The following is a 17,018-nucleotide window of genomic DNA, read 5'->3' on the forward strand; positions in this document are numbered from 1 at the left end:
GGCGATCTAGGGGACTTGAAACCGAAGGGATAGCTGAATGACTATTGGATAACGGCAGAGTAATTGGCACAGAGCTCTCCCAATGAATCGAAGGAGGCGGGGAAACGGATGGAGGCGTGGACACCACCCCACTCCGAGGGCGACAGTGAGAATCCTACGCAGTCGGAGCACGCCGCGTTTGGTCCGCCCCTTAGAACTCGGGCTCTAATGTCATGGGCGTCTCTCGCCCTGAGCGGCCTCTACTTCCGGGTCAGAACTCAGGCCTAAGGCGTAGAGAGTACTCCTCTGCAAGGCAGGAATAGTCGAAATAGGATAGACTAGTCTTTCTTAAAGTGACAGGCTCTGGACAATTGGTGCCAAGCCTAGGCCACGGTAGTGAGGCGGCGACTCAGCTCTCCTCAATCCGCAGGGTTCGAGACAAGAGTCTCTGGCTTTCGCGCTTTGGGGAAGGGGCATGAGGAAAGTGGATGGTTTCCCAGGTGAGGAGAAAGACAAGAGCCTTAGCTAGCCCCTTCCAAGAGTTTGCGGTGTAGACAATTCTGTCTCTCCAACAACCCCCACCCCATGCACCCCCGCCACGGCTAATTGTGCTTTCAGAGCTTCTTGTCCCCCATCTCAGGTACGAAGAGAATGAGACTCAGAGAGGATGGGTCGCACAGCCCTGCGATCTGAGCCAAGAGCAGGCTCAGGTTTGCCCCACACCCAAGTCGGGTTCTTTACCCGGCTTCGCTGACGCGGACGCAGAGGGAGCGGGATGGCCCGTTCTTGGCAGGGACCAACCTCGACCCCAGGCAGTCGATCGCCCTGCTATGCTAAGGGATCCGGGGCTACCCTTCCCCTCTCTCTGCCCTCTCCTTTCACGCTTCCCCAGCCCAGCCGCCCCGAGCCTCCGGGAGGGGAGCGGTGCTGCCCGCCTGGCCCGCGTCATCTGATGCTGTTTCCTGCAGGAGGGAGAAGAGCGGAAAAAAGTGAAACTCCACCCTCCACCTCTGCCTCCCGCCCCCGGGGCCAAAGTACAAAGGGAGGAGGAAGAAGGGAACGGGGTAGGAGCCGTCGGGGCTGCGGGAGCCCGGCCAGGAAGAGGCAGCCTGGGCTGACTGGGGGCGCTCCCTCCACCCCCTGTGCAGAAGGACCCAGCCGGAGCACGGGCGCTGCCCGTCTGAGGCCCCACCTTCACTTGGCGAGCGGCCGAACCAGGGTCCCAGGACTGCTCCGGGACCGAGGGACGTGCGGGTCCCTGGAGCCGGCCATGGTGAGGCGCCCGCGGCCTCGGGGCCCCACCCCCTGGGCCTGACCGCACTGCCCTGGGTCGCCGGCGCTCCTCCAGAAGCCCGAGATGCCGGGATCTGGGAGGCAGCACTCCTGGCTCCCCAGAGAGGCGTGGGTCTGGGGCTGAGGGCCAGCGCCCCGGTGCCCAGGTTCTGGGACTAGGGTCTCGGCAGCCTGCTGGGGTGGGGCCCGGGGGCGCCCGGGGAAGGTCCCCCACACGCCTGGACGCTGGATCCTAGCCATGGAGCCCTTGAAGAACCTCTTCCTCAAGAGCCCGCTCGGATCATGGAACAGCGGGGGCAGTGGGAGCAGTGGGGGCGGTGGCGGTGGCCGGCCAGAGGGATCCCCGAAGGCAGCGGCTTATGCTAACCCTGTGTGGACAGCCCTGTTCGACTATGAGCCCAGTGGGCAGGACGAGCTGGCCCTGCGGAAGGGTGACCGTGTGGAGGTGCTGTCTCGGGATGCAGCCATCTCGGGCGACGAGGGCTGGTGGGCGGGCCAGGTGGGTGGCCAGGTGGGCATCTTCCCGTCCAACTACGTGTCCCGGGGTGGTGGCCCGCCCCCCTGCGAGGTGGCCAGCTTCCAAGAGCTGCGGCTGGAGGAGGTGATCGGGATCGGTGGCTTTGGCAAGGTATACCGTGGCAGCTGGCGAGGGGAGCTGGTGGCCGTGAAGGCAGCTCGCCAGGACCCCGATGAGGATATCAGCGTGACAGCTGAGAGTGTGCGCCAGGAAGCCCGGCTTTTCGCCATGCTGGCACACCCCAACATCATCGCCCTCAAAGCCGTGTGCCTGGAGGAACCCAACCTGTGCCTGGTGATGGAGTACGCAGCTGGTGGGCCCCTGAGCCGTGCCCTGGCTGGGCGACGTGTGCCCCCCCACGTGCTGGTCAACTGGGCAGTGCAGATCGCCCGTGGAATGCACTACTTGCACTGCGAGGCCCTGGTGCCCGTCATCCACCGTGACCTCAAGTCCAACAACAGTGAGTTTCAGGGGGGGCACTGAGGGGTGGCATGGTCCAGGCACACACCCACTGCCAACCTTCAGCTGAGCCCACCCAGGTCCCAAGGGCTCATACCAGCCCCTAGAGCAAGAATCCCAGGCACCCAACAAATCCTGCTACTTCAGGAAGGGACACTGTCACCCCAACCCAGATATCCTTGACCCCAGCCTCTCACTGCAGTTTGGGCCAAGGTTAGAAATTGACACCTCCAAGGTAGGCCAGGTCTGGCCACCACCACAGGGACATGGCCTGGATGCTGGAACACCTCATCTGCCATTCCCCACCGCCCCCCAAGTTCAGGTTTGTGGTTTGGATGTTCTAGTCTCTCCTCCCCTCGGAGTGGGCAGCTCGTCCACAACGGAGGGGAGGTCAAGGCTGAGGCCAGGGCTGGAAGTCCGACCCTACTCCTCCCAGGCTGCATGGCCTCTAGCTAGTTATTTCAACTCAGAGCCTCGATTTTAGGCTCCATAAAATGGGGCCGATGGTATTTCACAGAGTGACTGACCGTGAGGGCGAAGTGGTTTAACAGACTGGGCAAGCCCCGGCCATAATGCCTGGGACCCAGCGGGCCCTCACCTGTGTGCCTGTGGGTGACTGAGGTCTGGGTCACACAGGGGGCCTGGCCTGGAATGGCACTTGGGAGGGGGGTGGCTGGGCTGTGAGGCCCTTCATCTCCAGCCCCTTCATGACCCTCACACTACCCTCGTGGACCCAAGACATATGAGTGACAGATCTAGGAGGGCTTCCTGAAGGAGGCAAGCTTCACACAAGGCCAAATGCAGGCAGTGTTTAGAGAGGCACCCAGCACTCGGGGCTGGACTGTGCTGGCGCCCAGAGCAGGGGGAAATGCAGGAGGGGCTCGGGCTCAACAAGTTTCTGGAAAGGCATAGAAGGGGTGGAGGTGGGGGAAAGGACGTGGATATTTTGATCCTCCTGACCCAGGCTGACCATGAACAGGGGGCTTTGGGGGTTCAGAGAACCGGGACCTAGTGATATCTGAGTCCCTCCCAGGGCTGGCGGCAGTGGAGGAGACCTGCCGGCCACCCCACTCGCACCTCAGCCTGACCTCTGGGCCACAGCCATCCAGGGACCCCCACTCCCTGCCCCAGCCTGAGGGGGATTCCCCGAAGGCCTGGGGGGAGGGGGCTCCCGTCTTCTGTTTTTTTCTCCATTTTCTTTCCAGAAAAAATGGAACAATAGCCCAGGCCCCCGCTCCCCACCCTCCCCACTGCTTCCTGCGTTTCCTGCTGCCCCTGAGCCGGCTTCCTGTCCCTGCTCCAGCCCCGGCTCCCTCCCTGGCCCAGCTGCCTGCAGGGGAGGAAAGAGCTGGGGGTGGGGGGGTTATGGGAGAGGAAGGAGCCAGGGATTGCACCCCGACTCCACCTCCTCCTCCCCCCACCATCACGGTCCCCTCTTTCACTCCCCTCCCACAGTCTGGGTGGTGATGGTCAAGGGCAGGCAAGGTGCCCTCGGCCTCCTTGAGCCTGGCATCCAACCTCACAGACCCCAGTCCTAGGCTCGGGGTGCCGTCTGCAGGGTTGGGGGGGGAGTCCCAGGGCTGGGGGGACACAGGCAGGACACAATGGCGTGATTTTCCTGGACAATGGGGGCCTTGTGAGAAGGCCTGGCGGGGAGAGGAGGGGGAATTCTCCAGGCCCACGAGTCACAGGACTGACCAGCCAGCCCGGCCTGGGCCTGACCTCCCCCAGTTCTCCCCCAAAAGACACCCCCCGCCCCCCGAGTTGGGGACCTGACCCAGGCCTCCCAGAAAGGAGAAGTAGGGCCTTGGGAGGGAAGCGGAAGAGGTGTGAGCCACCCAGGCCACCCCAGAGCCCGCGGAGGCCAGGGAGCCCTATGGGGGTGGGGCTAAGAGGCTGGCGTCAGCCTCAGGGGTCTCTAGCCCCCTCTCCTGCAGGTGGCCCCAACCTCCCCCAGGGCCTACATCTGACACCAGAACAGCAACTTGGGCTGGCACAGATGGAAGGCACAAGTGGGCAGGAGGGCAGCTTGGGGGAAAGTGGGTAACGAGGGAGGTCGGGTGAGGCCCGGCAGATGGCAGGTAGAGGGGGGCAGTCAGGGGCCAAAGTCCACAAGTGCAAAGTAGTCCTGAGACTTTGGGTGAGTTGCTGCCTCTCCGTGGGCCTCAGTTTCCCCAACTGAAAAAGGGGGAGACTGGCCTCCCAGCCTTGGCATGCAGAAAGTGGCTTGCCTGTCTGCAGGCATCCCCTCCCCCAACTCACAGACACCCCACCCTCCCTTTTTGCTACTGCCTCCGCTCTCCAGCCCCCAGCCTGTGGCAGTGCCTCTTGGAATGAGCTTATGTGGGGCTTACTACACGTGGTCAGGGTCCCAGCACCAGCTGCCAGGCTGGAGGCTGTTGGGAGGTGGGAAGTAAGGCAGTGAGAGAGGATGTTGAGGAGAGAGTGGAGACAGGAGCAGATAGTGGGAGAATTTTCAGGGCAACTGGCATTGGTTACGCTAATGCTAGACACCAGACCCTGTGCTAAGACTTACAAAAAACATTGTCTCATTTAATACTCACAGCAACCCTATGAGATGGGTTTATTGTCATCCTCAGCTTTATGAACTGTTCGGGACTGCCCAAGTCCAGCTCAGAGGAAGGGCTGGGTTGCAAGGCCATTCTTGAGTTAGGAGAAATTGTGGGAAGATTTGCTGGGCATATGGAATGATGAAGGTGGTTATTGAGGGCACATGGGGTGGGGTGGGGGGGCGTGCCTGATGGCCAGCCCTGTGCTGGGCTCTGAGAAGCGAACATCCTGGTTTTGCCACCTCCTCTGAGAAGTCTTCCCTGACTCTCCAGGCTGTGGCCTTCCCTCCTGCCCCGCCCCCAGCAACCTGTGCTGCCCCCATCACTGAGAGCCAAGGGGTGTAATGCATAGCACTTGCAGTCAGCTATAACCAGATAGGTGGAGGGCCCTTTCAGACCCTCGATGATTCCAGGACTTTGTCCTCTTTCCATTCCTCTAAAACTTCCCTCATTTGAGCCCTATCTGTTCTGGCAAAAGACTTTGCAAGTTGCTGCTTCTCCTCTCTGTACAGAGTGCAATGAGCCCCAAAGCTGTGAGCCCCTGCCAAGTCTAACCATCCACTCCTACGTTTGTCCCAGACTTCATCCTTGCCAAGAACCATCACTTAAACTCGACGCTCCTTGTTTCTTCACAGCCAACCACTATCAGGAGATATCTTATATGGGCCTAAGTGCCAGAGAAACTGTCTTTCTCTGCTCTGGGGATGACTGCACTTGCCACACTGCAGTGTGGGCACTGGGGGGCTCACTGGGTTTCCTTCCTCGCCAAGGGGCTCCCTCCTGCTCCCCCCCCCACGGGAGGTTCTGATTCACACTCCTGCCTCAGCAAAAATGCCAGGACACTCACAGGTTTCTCTTGAAATCCCTTGCAAATTATTAAAACTACAAGTGCCAAGAGGCTGTCCATATCATCAGCTTCTATTCAGTGTAGTATTGGGTAGAAATTAGAATGCTGGCTTTGGAGCCACATGGTTGAGGTTGGAATCCCTGCTTTGCTTGCTGTATGATTTGGCCAAGTCAGTCTCCTGCTCAGTTTCCTCGTCTGTATAATGTGGATAATAGTACCTACCTCATGTTTTGTGGGTGTGAGTGCTAGAGTCAACGTGTGTAAGATGCCTGGCCTCCAGGAGATCATCCCTCAGTAACTGTTACACAGCATCCTTGTTTTGTCTGATTCTAACCCCACTCCCCACTGTGAGCTCTCCAGGGCAAGCTCTAGACTGACCCAGCTCTGTGCCCCAGGTACCCAGGCAGGATGTCTGTCAGATGAGTCGACCCCCAGCTCCTCCCCTACCCCTGCCACCTGAGCCTCCACCGCACACAGTCCCACCCCTCTTCCCCAGTTCTGCTGCTGCAGCCCATTGAGGGAGACGACATGGAGCACAAGACCCTGAAGATCACCGACTTCGGCTTGGCCCGCGAGTGGCACAAAACCACGCAGATGAGTGCGGCGGGCACCTATGCCTGGATGGCCCCCGAGGTCATCAAGGCCTCCACGTTCTCCAAGGGCAGTGATGTCTGGAGGTGCGGCCTGGGCGGGGCTGGCCAGGGTCAGCTGTGGGGCTGGGGAGGGCAGAGGTGGCTGCCAAAGCCCCTGGCTGGGAGGATGGGAAGACGCGAGGAGCAAGGCCTTGAGTCATTGAGTTCCTGGCTGCTTTGGGGTGAAGTGGTGGTCGGAGTGGACACGGGCCCTCCGTCTCGCCCACAGCTTCGGGGTGCTGCTTTGGGAACTGCTGACCGGGGAGGTGCCCTACCGTGGTATCGACTGCCTTGCTGTGGCCTACGGCGTGGCCGTGAACAAGCTCACGCTGCCCATCCCATCCACCTGCCCCGAGCCCTTCGCACAGCTCATGGCCGGTAAGGGGGCGGGGCCGGCGGGCGAGGGGCGGAGCTCCGGGGCCCAGGAAACGACACCCACAGACCCTTTTTTATTCCGTCTCTCCCTCCCCCACGCCGTGCCCCCAGACTGCTGGGCACAGGATCCCCACCGCAGGCCCGACTTCGCCTCCATCCTCCAGCAGCTGGAGGCGCTGGAAGCGCAGGTCCTGCGGGAAATGCCGCGGGACTCCTTCCATTCCATGCAGGAAGGCTGGAAGCGGGAGATCCAGGGCCTCTTCGACGAGCTGCGAGCCAAGGAAAAGGTGCGAGGGGTCGGCCCCCGGGGGGTTGGGAGAAGACGCCGGGGAGGAGTGACTCCCGGGTCTCCAGAGGCAGCCAGCGGGGGCTGACGCCGGGGTCCGAGCCAGGCTGACCCCCCACCTCCACCCCCGCCTCCACTGTCCCGGGCGCAGGAACTACTGAGCCGCGAGGAGGAGCTGACGCGCGCGGCGCGCGAGCAGCGGTCACAGGCGGAGCAGCTGCGGCGGCGCGAGCACCTGCTGGCGCAGTGGGAGCTGGAGGTGTTCGAGCGCGAGCTGACGCTGCTGCTGCAGCAGGTGGACCGCGAGCGGCCGCACGTGCGCCGCCGCCGCGGCACCTTCAAGCGCAGTAAGCTCCGCGCGCGGGACGGCGGCGAGCGCATCAGCATGCCTCTCGGTAAGGGGCGGGCCCAGGGCTTGCCGCCCCGCCATTGGCTGCGGGCGCTAGGGGGCGGTGCCTCGGGGGCGTGGGGGCCTTTGGCTGTGTGGACCGAGGGGTGGGGTCAGGCGCTGCGGCCGGCCTCCCTGTTATTGGGTTAGGGTGGCAGTGGGTGGGCCCATGAGCCGAAGGCTGAAAGGGATGGGAACTGGAATGTTTGCTCTGCCTGTGGGCGGGTTTGGAGGAGCTATTTGCATGTCTGCTTGGGAGTGGCTGCGGCCGGGAAGGGGCGGGGCTCATGGCAGTTCCCGGAAGGCCGAGGGGGCGGGGCGGGCCGGGCCGGCGCTGGAGACTCTCCGGCTCCGCCCGCTTCTGCAGGTGATGGGATCTAGCCAGCCCGTTGGGGCTCAGGGCGGCTGCGAGGCTGGTCCCTGTGACAGCCACCGTGCCAGGCCTGGCCACTATCCCGCCTGCGTGGCCTGGGAGCTGACTGAGGGCTCCTCGGGAGTGGGGTCTTGGCGCCCCTTCACCACAAACCTGCATCCTGCTTCCCTCCCATCCCCAGACTTCAAGCACCGCATCACCGTGCAGGCCTCGCCTGGCCTTGACCGGAGGAGAAACGTCTTCGAGGTCGGAGCTGGCGACTCGCCCACCTTCCCCCGGTTCCGGGCCATCCAGTGTAAGTCACCCCCCTTCCTTTTCCCCCAGCCCCTTATCCTTCTGTCAGGTGGGTCCACCCACTATCTTCTCTTCCTCCCTGACCAGGGCTCCCACCCCTGTCGTCTGGGATACACCTCTGGGTCCCCCAAACAGCACTTATTTTGTTTATTTATTTATTTATTTTTTTTGGTTAAATGCTTATATGACGCTATGAAGCACTCCTTTTCCTAAATACTTTGTAAACTATTAATGTTTTAATTTTTCCTTAGATATGAGGTGGATATCATTGTTATTATTATTTAAATTCTATAGATGAGAAAAGTGAAAAAAGGAACTTGTCTAAGGACACTCAGCTAACAAGTGGTGAAGCCAGAATTCAAAACCAGGAGGTTGGCTCCAGTGTCTGTGCAGTAGCTGCTAAGGAGCTGGTGGGAGGACTGGATGAGATGCTCACTGCACTGCCAGCCCTGGGACCCAAACCCATCTCCCTTGCCCCCGCTCTGTTCAGATTCTCTATAGCTCAAAGCCCACCCTGAGAATAGGATGGGTCCTGGCCTTCAAGCGGTTGCCTCTGGAGCCTGGCTCCCATTATGGGGCCAGAAATCAGGGCTTCTGACCCCAGCCCAGATGCCAATGTTTCTCCCCCCACTTTTCACCCCACAGTGGAGCCAGTAGAGCCAGGCCAGGCCTGGGGCCGCCAATCCCCACGACGCCTGGAAGACTCAAGCAATGGAGACCGGCGAGCATGCTGGGCCTGGGGCCCCAGTTCCCCCAAGCCTGGGGAAGCTCAGAATGGGAGGTGAGTGACTGAGCGCAGAAACCACCCCCCCCCCAGCACCACCTGCCTCCCCGCAGTCCTGGGATTCACAAAACACCCCTCCCCTCCCTTCACCAGGAGAAGGTCCCGCATGGATGAGGCTGCGTGGTACCTGGATTCAGATGACTCGTCCTCCTTAGGTTCTCCTTCCACACCCCCAGTGCTCAACGGTGAGTGGCTTTGTCTCTCCCCCTTCTGTGGGGAGGCCATGGGAAGCCATGGGACTGGCAGGAATCTTCCTCATTCTAGAGACTAGGAAACTGAGGCTGTGACAGAGCTGGTCCTACCGTGCAGGTCTGACCCACTACTGAGGCAGATCCAGCTCAGGCCTGGGGGACCAAGAGTCTGGTCCCCTATTCTGGCCAAGCCTGCTGGGGGGCTCCATCCTGGCCCTACAGCAGCTCCTGTGACCTTGACAGGTTCTAGGGAGGGAAGGAAGGGGAAACATCCCCCATTTGGTACCCAAGGAAAGCTGGGCCCAGAGAGGGGAAGGAAACTGTCCATGCAGGGCAGAGTCGACAAGTGGCTGCCACACTGTGCTTCCCGGAGCCTGTTCTGGAAAGGCTGTAGGTGAGGAAGGGGACAAAAAAGACTGAGCCGGCAGAGGTCCAAGGCCCATTCCCACTGCATCCAGGGCAATTCTGGGCTTTTCTGTTCTCCATGATGATAATAGCACTTACTATGTGCCAGGCATTCTGTCTCCACAACAACCCTTGGGGGGGGGAGTGCTATTATTATCCCCCTTTTAGAGATGAGGAAACTTGAGGCTCTGAGAAGTGAAGTAACTTGCCTAAAGCCCCCAGCTAAGGATTTGAACCCAGAGAGACTTTGAAGCCCTTGGTCCTGTGAGCTTCTTTGGAAGCTTTCACCTGAAGAAGGGGTTTCCTTATGTACAAACTACTTAGGAAGCCAGGGAGTCGGGCCCGGAGCCAGCCTCCAGTGTCAGAGGGATGGGGGGTCAGGGATGAGAAAGTTATACCCCTCCTCACCTGTGTGTAGCACTTTTACTATGACAACCCAGAGACTATTTCCAGAGCCCCCAGTCCTACCTGCCTATCCCCACTCAGCTGCTCTCAGATGAGAGTTCTGTTCCACAAACAATTTAGTCTCAATCTTCTTGCTCCCAGCCCAGCCCACCCCTTCCACTATTAATATGAGCTACACCTCATAGTTAGTCTCTGAGGCTGGTAATAACTGTTAACCTTCACTGGGCACCTCCTGTGTGCCAGGCAATGCTGTCCGGTGATATTATTATTAGCTCCATTTTATAAAGGAGGAAACTGAGGCAGAGAGCAGTTAAGTGGTTTGATGTAGGGTACACAGCAGAGCAGGGCTTTGAACCCAAAGCTGACCCCAGAGGCAGAGCCTTGGATCCCCATCTGCCTGACGGTTTTCTGCTCCAGCAGTAGTGTTGTCCCAAACTGGATGTGCGGCAGGGACTAGACTGAGAATTGGAAGGCACAAGGGGGCTGGTTGGATTCACCTGCTCTAGAATGTTCTAAGCCTGTCAGTTGAGTGCGTAGGTCAAAGGAGCCCCCCAGCCATGTTCTAAAGAGCCCTTTGGCCTTGCCCTCCCTGACTTCTCAGGGGCAGGATACAAGGGCCTGGACCCCCTCTTCTCTAGCTTGCCTCTTTGCCTGAATGGATGTCAGGCCTGCTGCAGCCCAGCTGCACTTGGTTTCCCTGGCCCAAGCCCACATTCCAGCTGCCATCTGGGCCCCACCAGGGTGCATGACCTTGACCTTCCAGCTGCCCACAGAGTCAGAAGCCTGACTGCGAGTCAGAATGGGGCCTCAGGGAGGCCCCAGATCCTGTGAAACTGCCCAGACAAACACCATGCCATTGGGGAGCCACAGCCCTCCCACCCCCCACCTGCTCCCCCAGGGACCTGGTGGAGCTGAGTTGCACACTGGCAGAGTGCAGTCAGCTTACCCAGACAGGCCTTCTGAGAAGCTGCCCATAGCACTTGTTGCTTTGGAGGCACTAACTACCACGTGGCCACGTCCTCTCCGTGATGCCCATGGAAGCAATTTCACCTTCACCCTCAGGGTCAAGAAGGGTTGTGCTGCTTTCTCCTAAACAAGGGTTGCCAATTCTTACAACTAGGAAGCTTAGAGCAAATCAAATCCTAGCTGAGTTCCCTGGGGACAGGTCACTCGCCGTTGACTGCAGGAAGGTGTGTCCACTCTTGTACTGACCTCCATTCCCAGTTTCATCTTCACTTTTCTTTGTCTCATTTTTCTTGCTTATTTTAAACATATTTTCCCCCGTTCTGATTAAATTCACTATAAACTCACTTTCTTCACCTGTAAACGGGTATAATAGCAATCATGTGGTTGTTGAAAGGATCAGAAGACTGGATTCTTCCATCAAACCAGTACGGATGCATTTTATAAGTTAGACCTCAGTGTGTTGCTGGAGATCAACACTGCCCTGACCTCAGGGGGGTCCTACTCCAGTGAAGGCAGATTCATGAGTAAACAAGTTCAGTGAGATTAGTGAGAGCTGGGGGCAAGGGCTGTGTACGGTGGAATGTGAGCATTGCCTCCACAGGTTCGGGGGCATTCTGGGTAGGCTTCACAGAGGAGGTGACATCTCAGCTGGGTCTTGAATGGTGAATTAATGACCACTGAAAACCGAGGTGGGAAGGGTGTGCTGGGCAGAAGCATGGAGGCTCCCCAGACCACAGGGAGAGGAAATTTGACTCTGACTCAGGGAGAGAGCCGAGAGCCGGGGAGTCACGGGCCTGAGTGGAGGGTGGCATCCAGCCTCCATCCCATGAGTCTCTGGGCAGCCCCAGCACGTGGTCAGCAGATGTTTGTCGAGTGAATGAGGGAACCGAGGTTCAGAAGTAGGCAGGAGCCAGCTCAGGAAGGGCATGGAAATGATGGGGAGTTTTTAAGCAGGGACTTCCTGTCTTTAGATTTGCATGTCAGGATTCCTGGGCCTTTGAGTGGCAGAGATCAGGGGGTGGGGGTGGGGGGCAAGAGGCAGCAAGACTGGGTAAGCGTTGTGGCTGAGAATTGGGGGACCAGGTCCTGGCTGCTAGTAGCAGCCTTGCATTTCTTCCTCCTGACAGCCAGTCCAGTGCTGCATTCCTAGGCAGACCCTCTATGCCCGGCCCCAGGACGAAGGGAAAGGCAGAAGGGACACGGCCAGGGAGGGCTTTGAGAGCCCAGCCAAGGAGCTTGGACTTTCTTTTGGTGGCAAGAGAGAGCTATGGCAGGTTCTAGAGCCAAGGAGGGACCTAACAAAAGCGTGCCCTGTGAAAGGCCATCCTAGGCACCCCCACTTCCTCCTTAATGAAGGGTTTCCCAGCCCCACCCCAACATGGTCTAGAATGGAGGAGGGCCAACCCTAGGCCAGCAGGAAGGACGCTGACATTTTTTTTAATACCTTTTTTTAATGTGAACTTTCAATATGTATACGTAACTGATCACTTTCAATATACAATTTCACAAGTAGTTAGAAAGCAAATCTCAAAGAATGTCATGGGTCACAGTTGCAAAACTTCAGCCATTTCCATTATTGTAAAATATAACATACATACAGAAAGGTGTCATTTCTCAATATACAGCTCAACAAGCAATTATATAGGTAATTCCAAAAATTGTTATGGGTTACAGTTCCACAATGTCAGTTCTTTTTTTCTATGCAATACAAGGTATATACAGAAAGGTGAAGACATTCAAGGCACAATTAAATGAGCAGCTATAGAGCAAATCCCAAGGGATGCTATAGGCCACAGTTCCACCATGTCATTTACCTCCTTCCAGCCATTCCAACACCCCAGCGTCCAAAAAAAAAAAAATATATATATATATAAAATTATATAAAGTTTCACTATTCATAGACCTTTGTTAAATCTTATCTTGTTTGTTGCTACCTCTTCCTCTCGATCTCTTTCTCCATCTTCAGGGGTGTCTAAGCAGTGAGCACCCCAACTTGTTCATATTGAAAGGGGGTGTCAACTGTATGGGGAAGGGGGCTGCATCTGATAGTTGATCTTAAAGAGGCTGTTGCCTCTGGGTTTTAGGACTTGTCTGGTATAGGAACACTCTGGTGGATTTAAGTTTCTGAAGGATAAGACTTAGTGAGTTCATCTTTTATAGAATCTCAAGTAGGGACCTGGGTATATGGGGACTACTTTTGGTGAGGGCACAGCATACTGTGGCCATTTGGGATGTCTAGCTGGAGCTTGCATAAGAGAAGCCTCCAGGACAGCCTCTCAACTCTATTTGGGATCTCAGCCACTGTGACCTCAGCTTGTTACCTTTTTTTTTTTCCCCCTTTTGGTCAAGTAGGCATTTTTAATACCTCGCTGCCAGGGCCAGGCTCATTCCTGGGAATGAGAACACTGACATTTTGAAATCCTGGATAGGGTCTGCATGGGAAGTGGTGGATAGCAGAGGCTCTGCCTGCCTGGAGTGAGGCCAACTCTACTCACTGGCTGTGCAGCCTTAGGCAAGCCCTTAACTTCTCTGAGCTTGGCAACCTCTGGGGTATGAGGATCTGACCACACCATATCCCTAAATCAAATCATTGAGCAGGGCCTGGCACCTGATCTGCTCTATAGACTAGCTGTGGCCTGGGGCAAGACTCTGACCTCTCTGAGCCTCGTTTCCTCCTCTCTGGAACGGGGACCTTGTTGTGTGCCTCTTGGGGCTGTTGTGTGTCCCCTAACAAGCTACCAATGGAGTGAGGGCAGGTGGGCAAGAGGGCCAGGGCTACCCAGCCCAGAAAGGAGGTGGGCACAGAGCCTGGGTCACTGGTCCTCCCAGCCAGTGGGGACAGCCCTGCCCTGGAGGCCCTCTTGCAGGTGCCACCGGCAGCTGTCCCCTTTCCCAACCCAGCAGGCCATCAAGGCCACCAGGCCCACTATGATCTGGCCTCAGCTTTCACACCCCCCCCCCACATTTACACCCACAGAACACACACACACACACTCACAGCTACTCACCTTGGGCTCCAGGCAGGGCAGCGTCCCCTCCCACCCACCCTGGGCTTTGCCCCTGTAGGGTCCTTGACCTGTGCTGTCTTCCCCTCACCCTCACCCCAGCCTCTGTATTCTGAGCAGGGAGCAGGGAAGATGCCGGTGGGGGGAGGGCAGAACTCCGTCCTTGTTCCAGGGGTACGGAGGGTCCCTGGGTCAGCCCCCCTGCTCGAGGACACACCCACCCCGCTACTGGAACCCCTGCCAGCGGCGACCTAACCTGCAAGCCCTCCCTGCCGGCAGGCAACCCTCCGCGGCCGAGCCCTGAGCCGGAGGAGCCGCGGCGGCCCGGCCCGGCTGAGCGAGGCAGCGGCGGCTCCGGGACGCCCAAGCTGATCCAGCGCGCGCTGCTGCGTGGCACCGCCCTGCTGGCCTCCCTGGGCCTGGGCCGCGACCTGCAGCCGTCGGGGGGGCCCGGCCGCGAACGTGGGGAGCCCCCGCCCACGCCCCCCGCGCCGGTGCTTGCGCCGTCCCCCGTCCAGCCGCCCGCCTCCCCGCTCATCCGCCTCTCGCCCAAGACCCCCGACGTGCCCGCCTCGCCCGTGCCCCTGCTCCTGGACCTGGGTGCCCCCGCGGGCCAGCCGACAGCCAAGAGCCCCCGGCGCGAGGAGGAGACGCGCGGTGAGTGGCCCGGGAGGGGCTGCTCGGGACAGGGCACTGGGGACCTTCTAGGGAATGGGGTTCTAATTTCAGCCGTCTGAGGTCAGAGGTGGGAGGGGCTGGGCCAGTTGTGATCTAGTTACAAGTGATGAAAATGATGGTGGTGGCACATCTTATTGGTTGCTTACTTGTGCTAGTAGTGTTCTATTGCTTTGGAGAGATTATCTCATTTAATTATCGTAACAACTCTGTGGCCCACGTATTCTTATTAGCCCCTTTTTATAGATGAGGCCATTTAAGTCAGAAAGATTAAAGGACCTACAAGCTCATGCAACTAGTAAGTGGCAGAGGTGGGATCCAAACCCAGGCCTGTCTGCTCCTGAGGCGTGCCTCTTAACTACTACGTAATAGACACGCCGTGGAAGCCATGGGGGCACATGGGGAAATGGGCTCAGTGCACAGTAGTGCCTCCCGGACACACCCAGGAGCCAGTGGCCGGCTGACCCCATGTCCCCTCCCTCCCCTTCACAGGAGGCACTGTCTCACCCCCGCACCGGGTATCACGCTCCGCCCCGGGCACTCCGGGCACCCCACGCTCACCACCCCTGGGCCTCATCAGCCGCCCTCGGCCCTCACCTCTTCGCAGCCGCATCGACCCGTGGAGCTTCGTGTCAGCTGGGCCCCGGCCTTCCCCCCGGCCTTCACCCCTGCCCTCCCCGCAGCCTTCCCCCCGCCGGGCACCCTGGACCTTGTTCCCGGACTCAGACCCCTTCTGGGACTCCCCATCTGCCAACCCCTTCCAAGGGGGGCCCCAGGACTGCAGGGCACAGACCAAAGATATGGGTGCCCAAGCCCCGTGGGCACCGGAGGCGAGGCCTTGAGCAGGCCGGGCCACAGCCCAGGCTCCAGCTGCCTTAAAGAAGCCACAGCGTACACTGGAACAGGAGCCAGCAGGCCTCTGTAGCTGCCTCAGTTTCCCCCAGGGACTCCACACCCTTTGGGGTCAGGAACACTACACTGCACAGGAAGCCTTCACACTGGATGGGGGACCTGCATTCCCCACACACCTGCCACTGGCGGGTCCCCCCGACTTACCTGCCCCACTGGGGCCAGACACTGGACCCAGCTGGTTGGGAGGACCAGAGCCTGTCTCAGGGAATTGCCCCGGGGGTGGTGCAGGGAGAGGGGGAGGCGCAGGGGAGAGGGGCCGGCCTCAGCTGTCACCAGCACTTTTGACCAAGTCTTGCTACTGCGGCCGCTGCCCCCAGGCTCAGTGCCAGGATGCCCCTGCCCTGGGAGTCACGGGGGGCCAGGCTCTCCAGGTGCCTTCCTAGTGCCCCAGCCAGGGTGGGGGCTTCGGCCTCAGGATCCAATGAAGCCAAATAAACTCGTGAGCTGTCTCCCCAAGTGCAGCCTGTCACCTTTCTCAGAGGTAACCAGTGGTCCCAATCTATCCCATGAGCCTGGTGTCCTCCTATCCCCAGCATGATGGGCAGTGGGCCTGGGTCTAGACTGGGATGCCTTGTACCACAGCCCTCTCCTGGGGCCAAGCCCACCAGCCTTGGTCAGACGCTCAAGGCCTTTCTCTGCCTCCCCCACCTTCTCATCCCTGCCAGGGCCTGTCACGCCTCCACACCTTGGCACCAGCCATTCCCACCATCGCCAGGGCCCCTGTTCTCCCACGTCCTCCTTGGGGCTGGGTGGTCTCGGCTTGGCCTCCAGCCCCACTGCAACATTGCCTCCCGGAGAAGCCTTCCCTGGCCAGGCCACCCCAGGCAGATCTCAGAACTCGGGAGCCCACAGCCCTCAGGCGGGCATCTCGGGGGGCTTGTCCTGGGTTTGTCTCTATCTTGCAGTCTGGACACAGGAGGCGCGGGCCCCACCCACCCACCGCCTGGCCCTGTGACCCACCCTGGTGCTCACACATCTCAAGGCCTCCGCCAGGGTGCTACAGACTGCAGCTGTCACCCCACTCCCCAGGGTGGGATCCCTGCTCCTGGGCCTCAGCCCTGCAATGGTCTATGGGATCGTAGTCCAGGTTCCTCCTCTTCCTCCCCCGTGTGCTCCTGGGCAGCCAGACTGGCTGTGTGCGCAGCGGGACCGGGACGCAGGAGACCGGGGCACAAAGGCCAGGGAATGGGGGCTTGAGATCCTGGCCAGCGCTGGCCGAACCCTGGGTGTCCTTGACTCCCCCCTGTACCTCACCCACCACCCCTGCTCCACCTGACCCACCCCGAATCCCATTCCCCTCCTCCTCCTCCACCAATGGCCGGGCCCAGGCCACTTGCTTTCCCCCAGGATGTCTGCAGCCCCCTGTTCCTTCCATGCGCCAGGCTCTTTCCCACTTCAGAGCCTTTGCACGCACTGGGCCTTCTGCCTGAAATGCCCTTTCCCTGAATCTCGCCACGGCTGGCCTCTTCTCGGCTGAAACGTCACCACCTCAAAGGGGCTTTCCCAGTGAGCCTCCCCTTCCCCCGTCACACTCTCTGCCATACCCAGGGTGTTACCTTCATGGGAGTTAAGACAGTGTGAAGTTGTCATGTCTTTTGCCGACAGGTGAACACCAGCAGAGAAGGGGCCTGTGCGTGTCCTATTCCCTGGTGTCCTCAGGAC

At 59.3% G+C, this 17,018-nt stretch overlaps 1 protein-coding gene across 1 annotated transcript; it reads left to right on the forward strand.

Annotated features, from left to right (window-relative positions):
* The first annotated feature begins 10 nt into the window (after positions 1 to 10).
* On the forward strand, positions 11 to 15,812 carry MAP3K11 (mitogen-activated protein kinase kinase kinase 11). The gene is made up of 10 exons (XM_037838296.1): positions 11 to 2,249; positions 6,162 to 6,342; positions 6,527 to 6,675; positions 6,784 to 6,959; positions 7,110 to 7,353; positions 7,901 to 8,014; positions 8,659 to 8,794; positions 8,891 to 8,982; positions 14,049 to 14,426; positions 14,937 to 15,812. The coding sequence occupies exons 1-10, from the start codon at positions 1,511 to 1,513 to the stop codon at positions 15,284 to 15,286; spliced, it is 2,559 nt and encodes an 852-aa protein (XP_037694224.1). The 5' UTR covers positions 11 to 1,510; the 3' UTR covers positions 15,287 to 15,812.
* The last annotated feature ends 1,206 nt before the right edge of the window (positions 15,813 to 17,018 follow it).

Source organism: Choloepus didactylus, chromosome 6 (assembly GCF_015220235.1).
Source record: "Choloepus didactylus isolate mChoDid1 chromosome 6, mChoDid1.pri, whole genome shotgun sequence".
Classification (NCBI taxonomy): Eukaryota; Metazoa; Chordata; class Mammalia; order Pilosa; family Megalonychidae; genus Choloepus; species Choloepus didactylus.

Bases quoted from the DNA above. Each gene is read 5' to 3' on its own strand.
- MAP3K11 (XM_037838296.1), top strand. From the start codon at position 1,511: ATGGAGCCCTTGAAGAACCTCTTCCTCAAGAGCCCGCTCGGATCATGG. The intron at 6,343-6,526 runs GTGCGGCCTGGG...TCTCGCCCACAG, and splicing joins AAGGGCAGTGATGTCTGGAG to CTTCGGGGTGCTGCTTTGGG. The intron at 8,795-8,890 runs GTGAGTGACTGA...TCCCTTCACCAG, and splicing joins GGGGAAGCTCAGAATGGGAG to GAGAAGGTCCCGCATGGATG.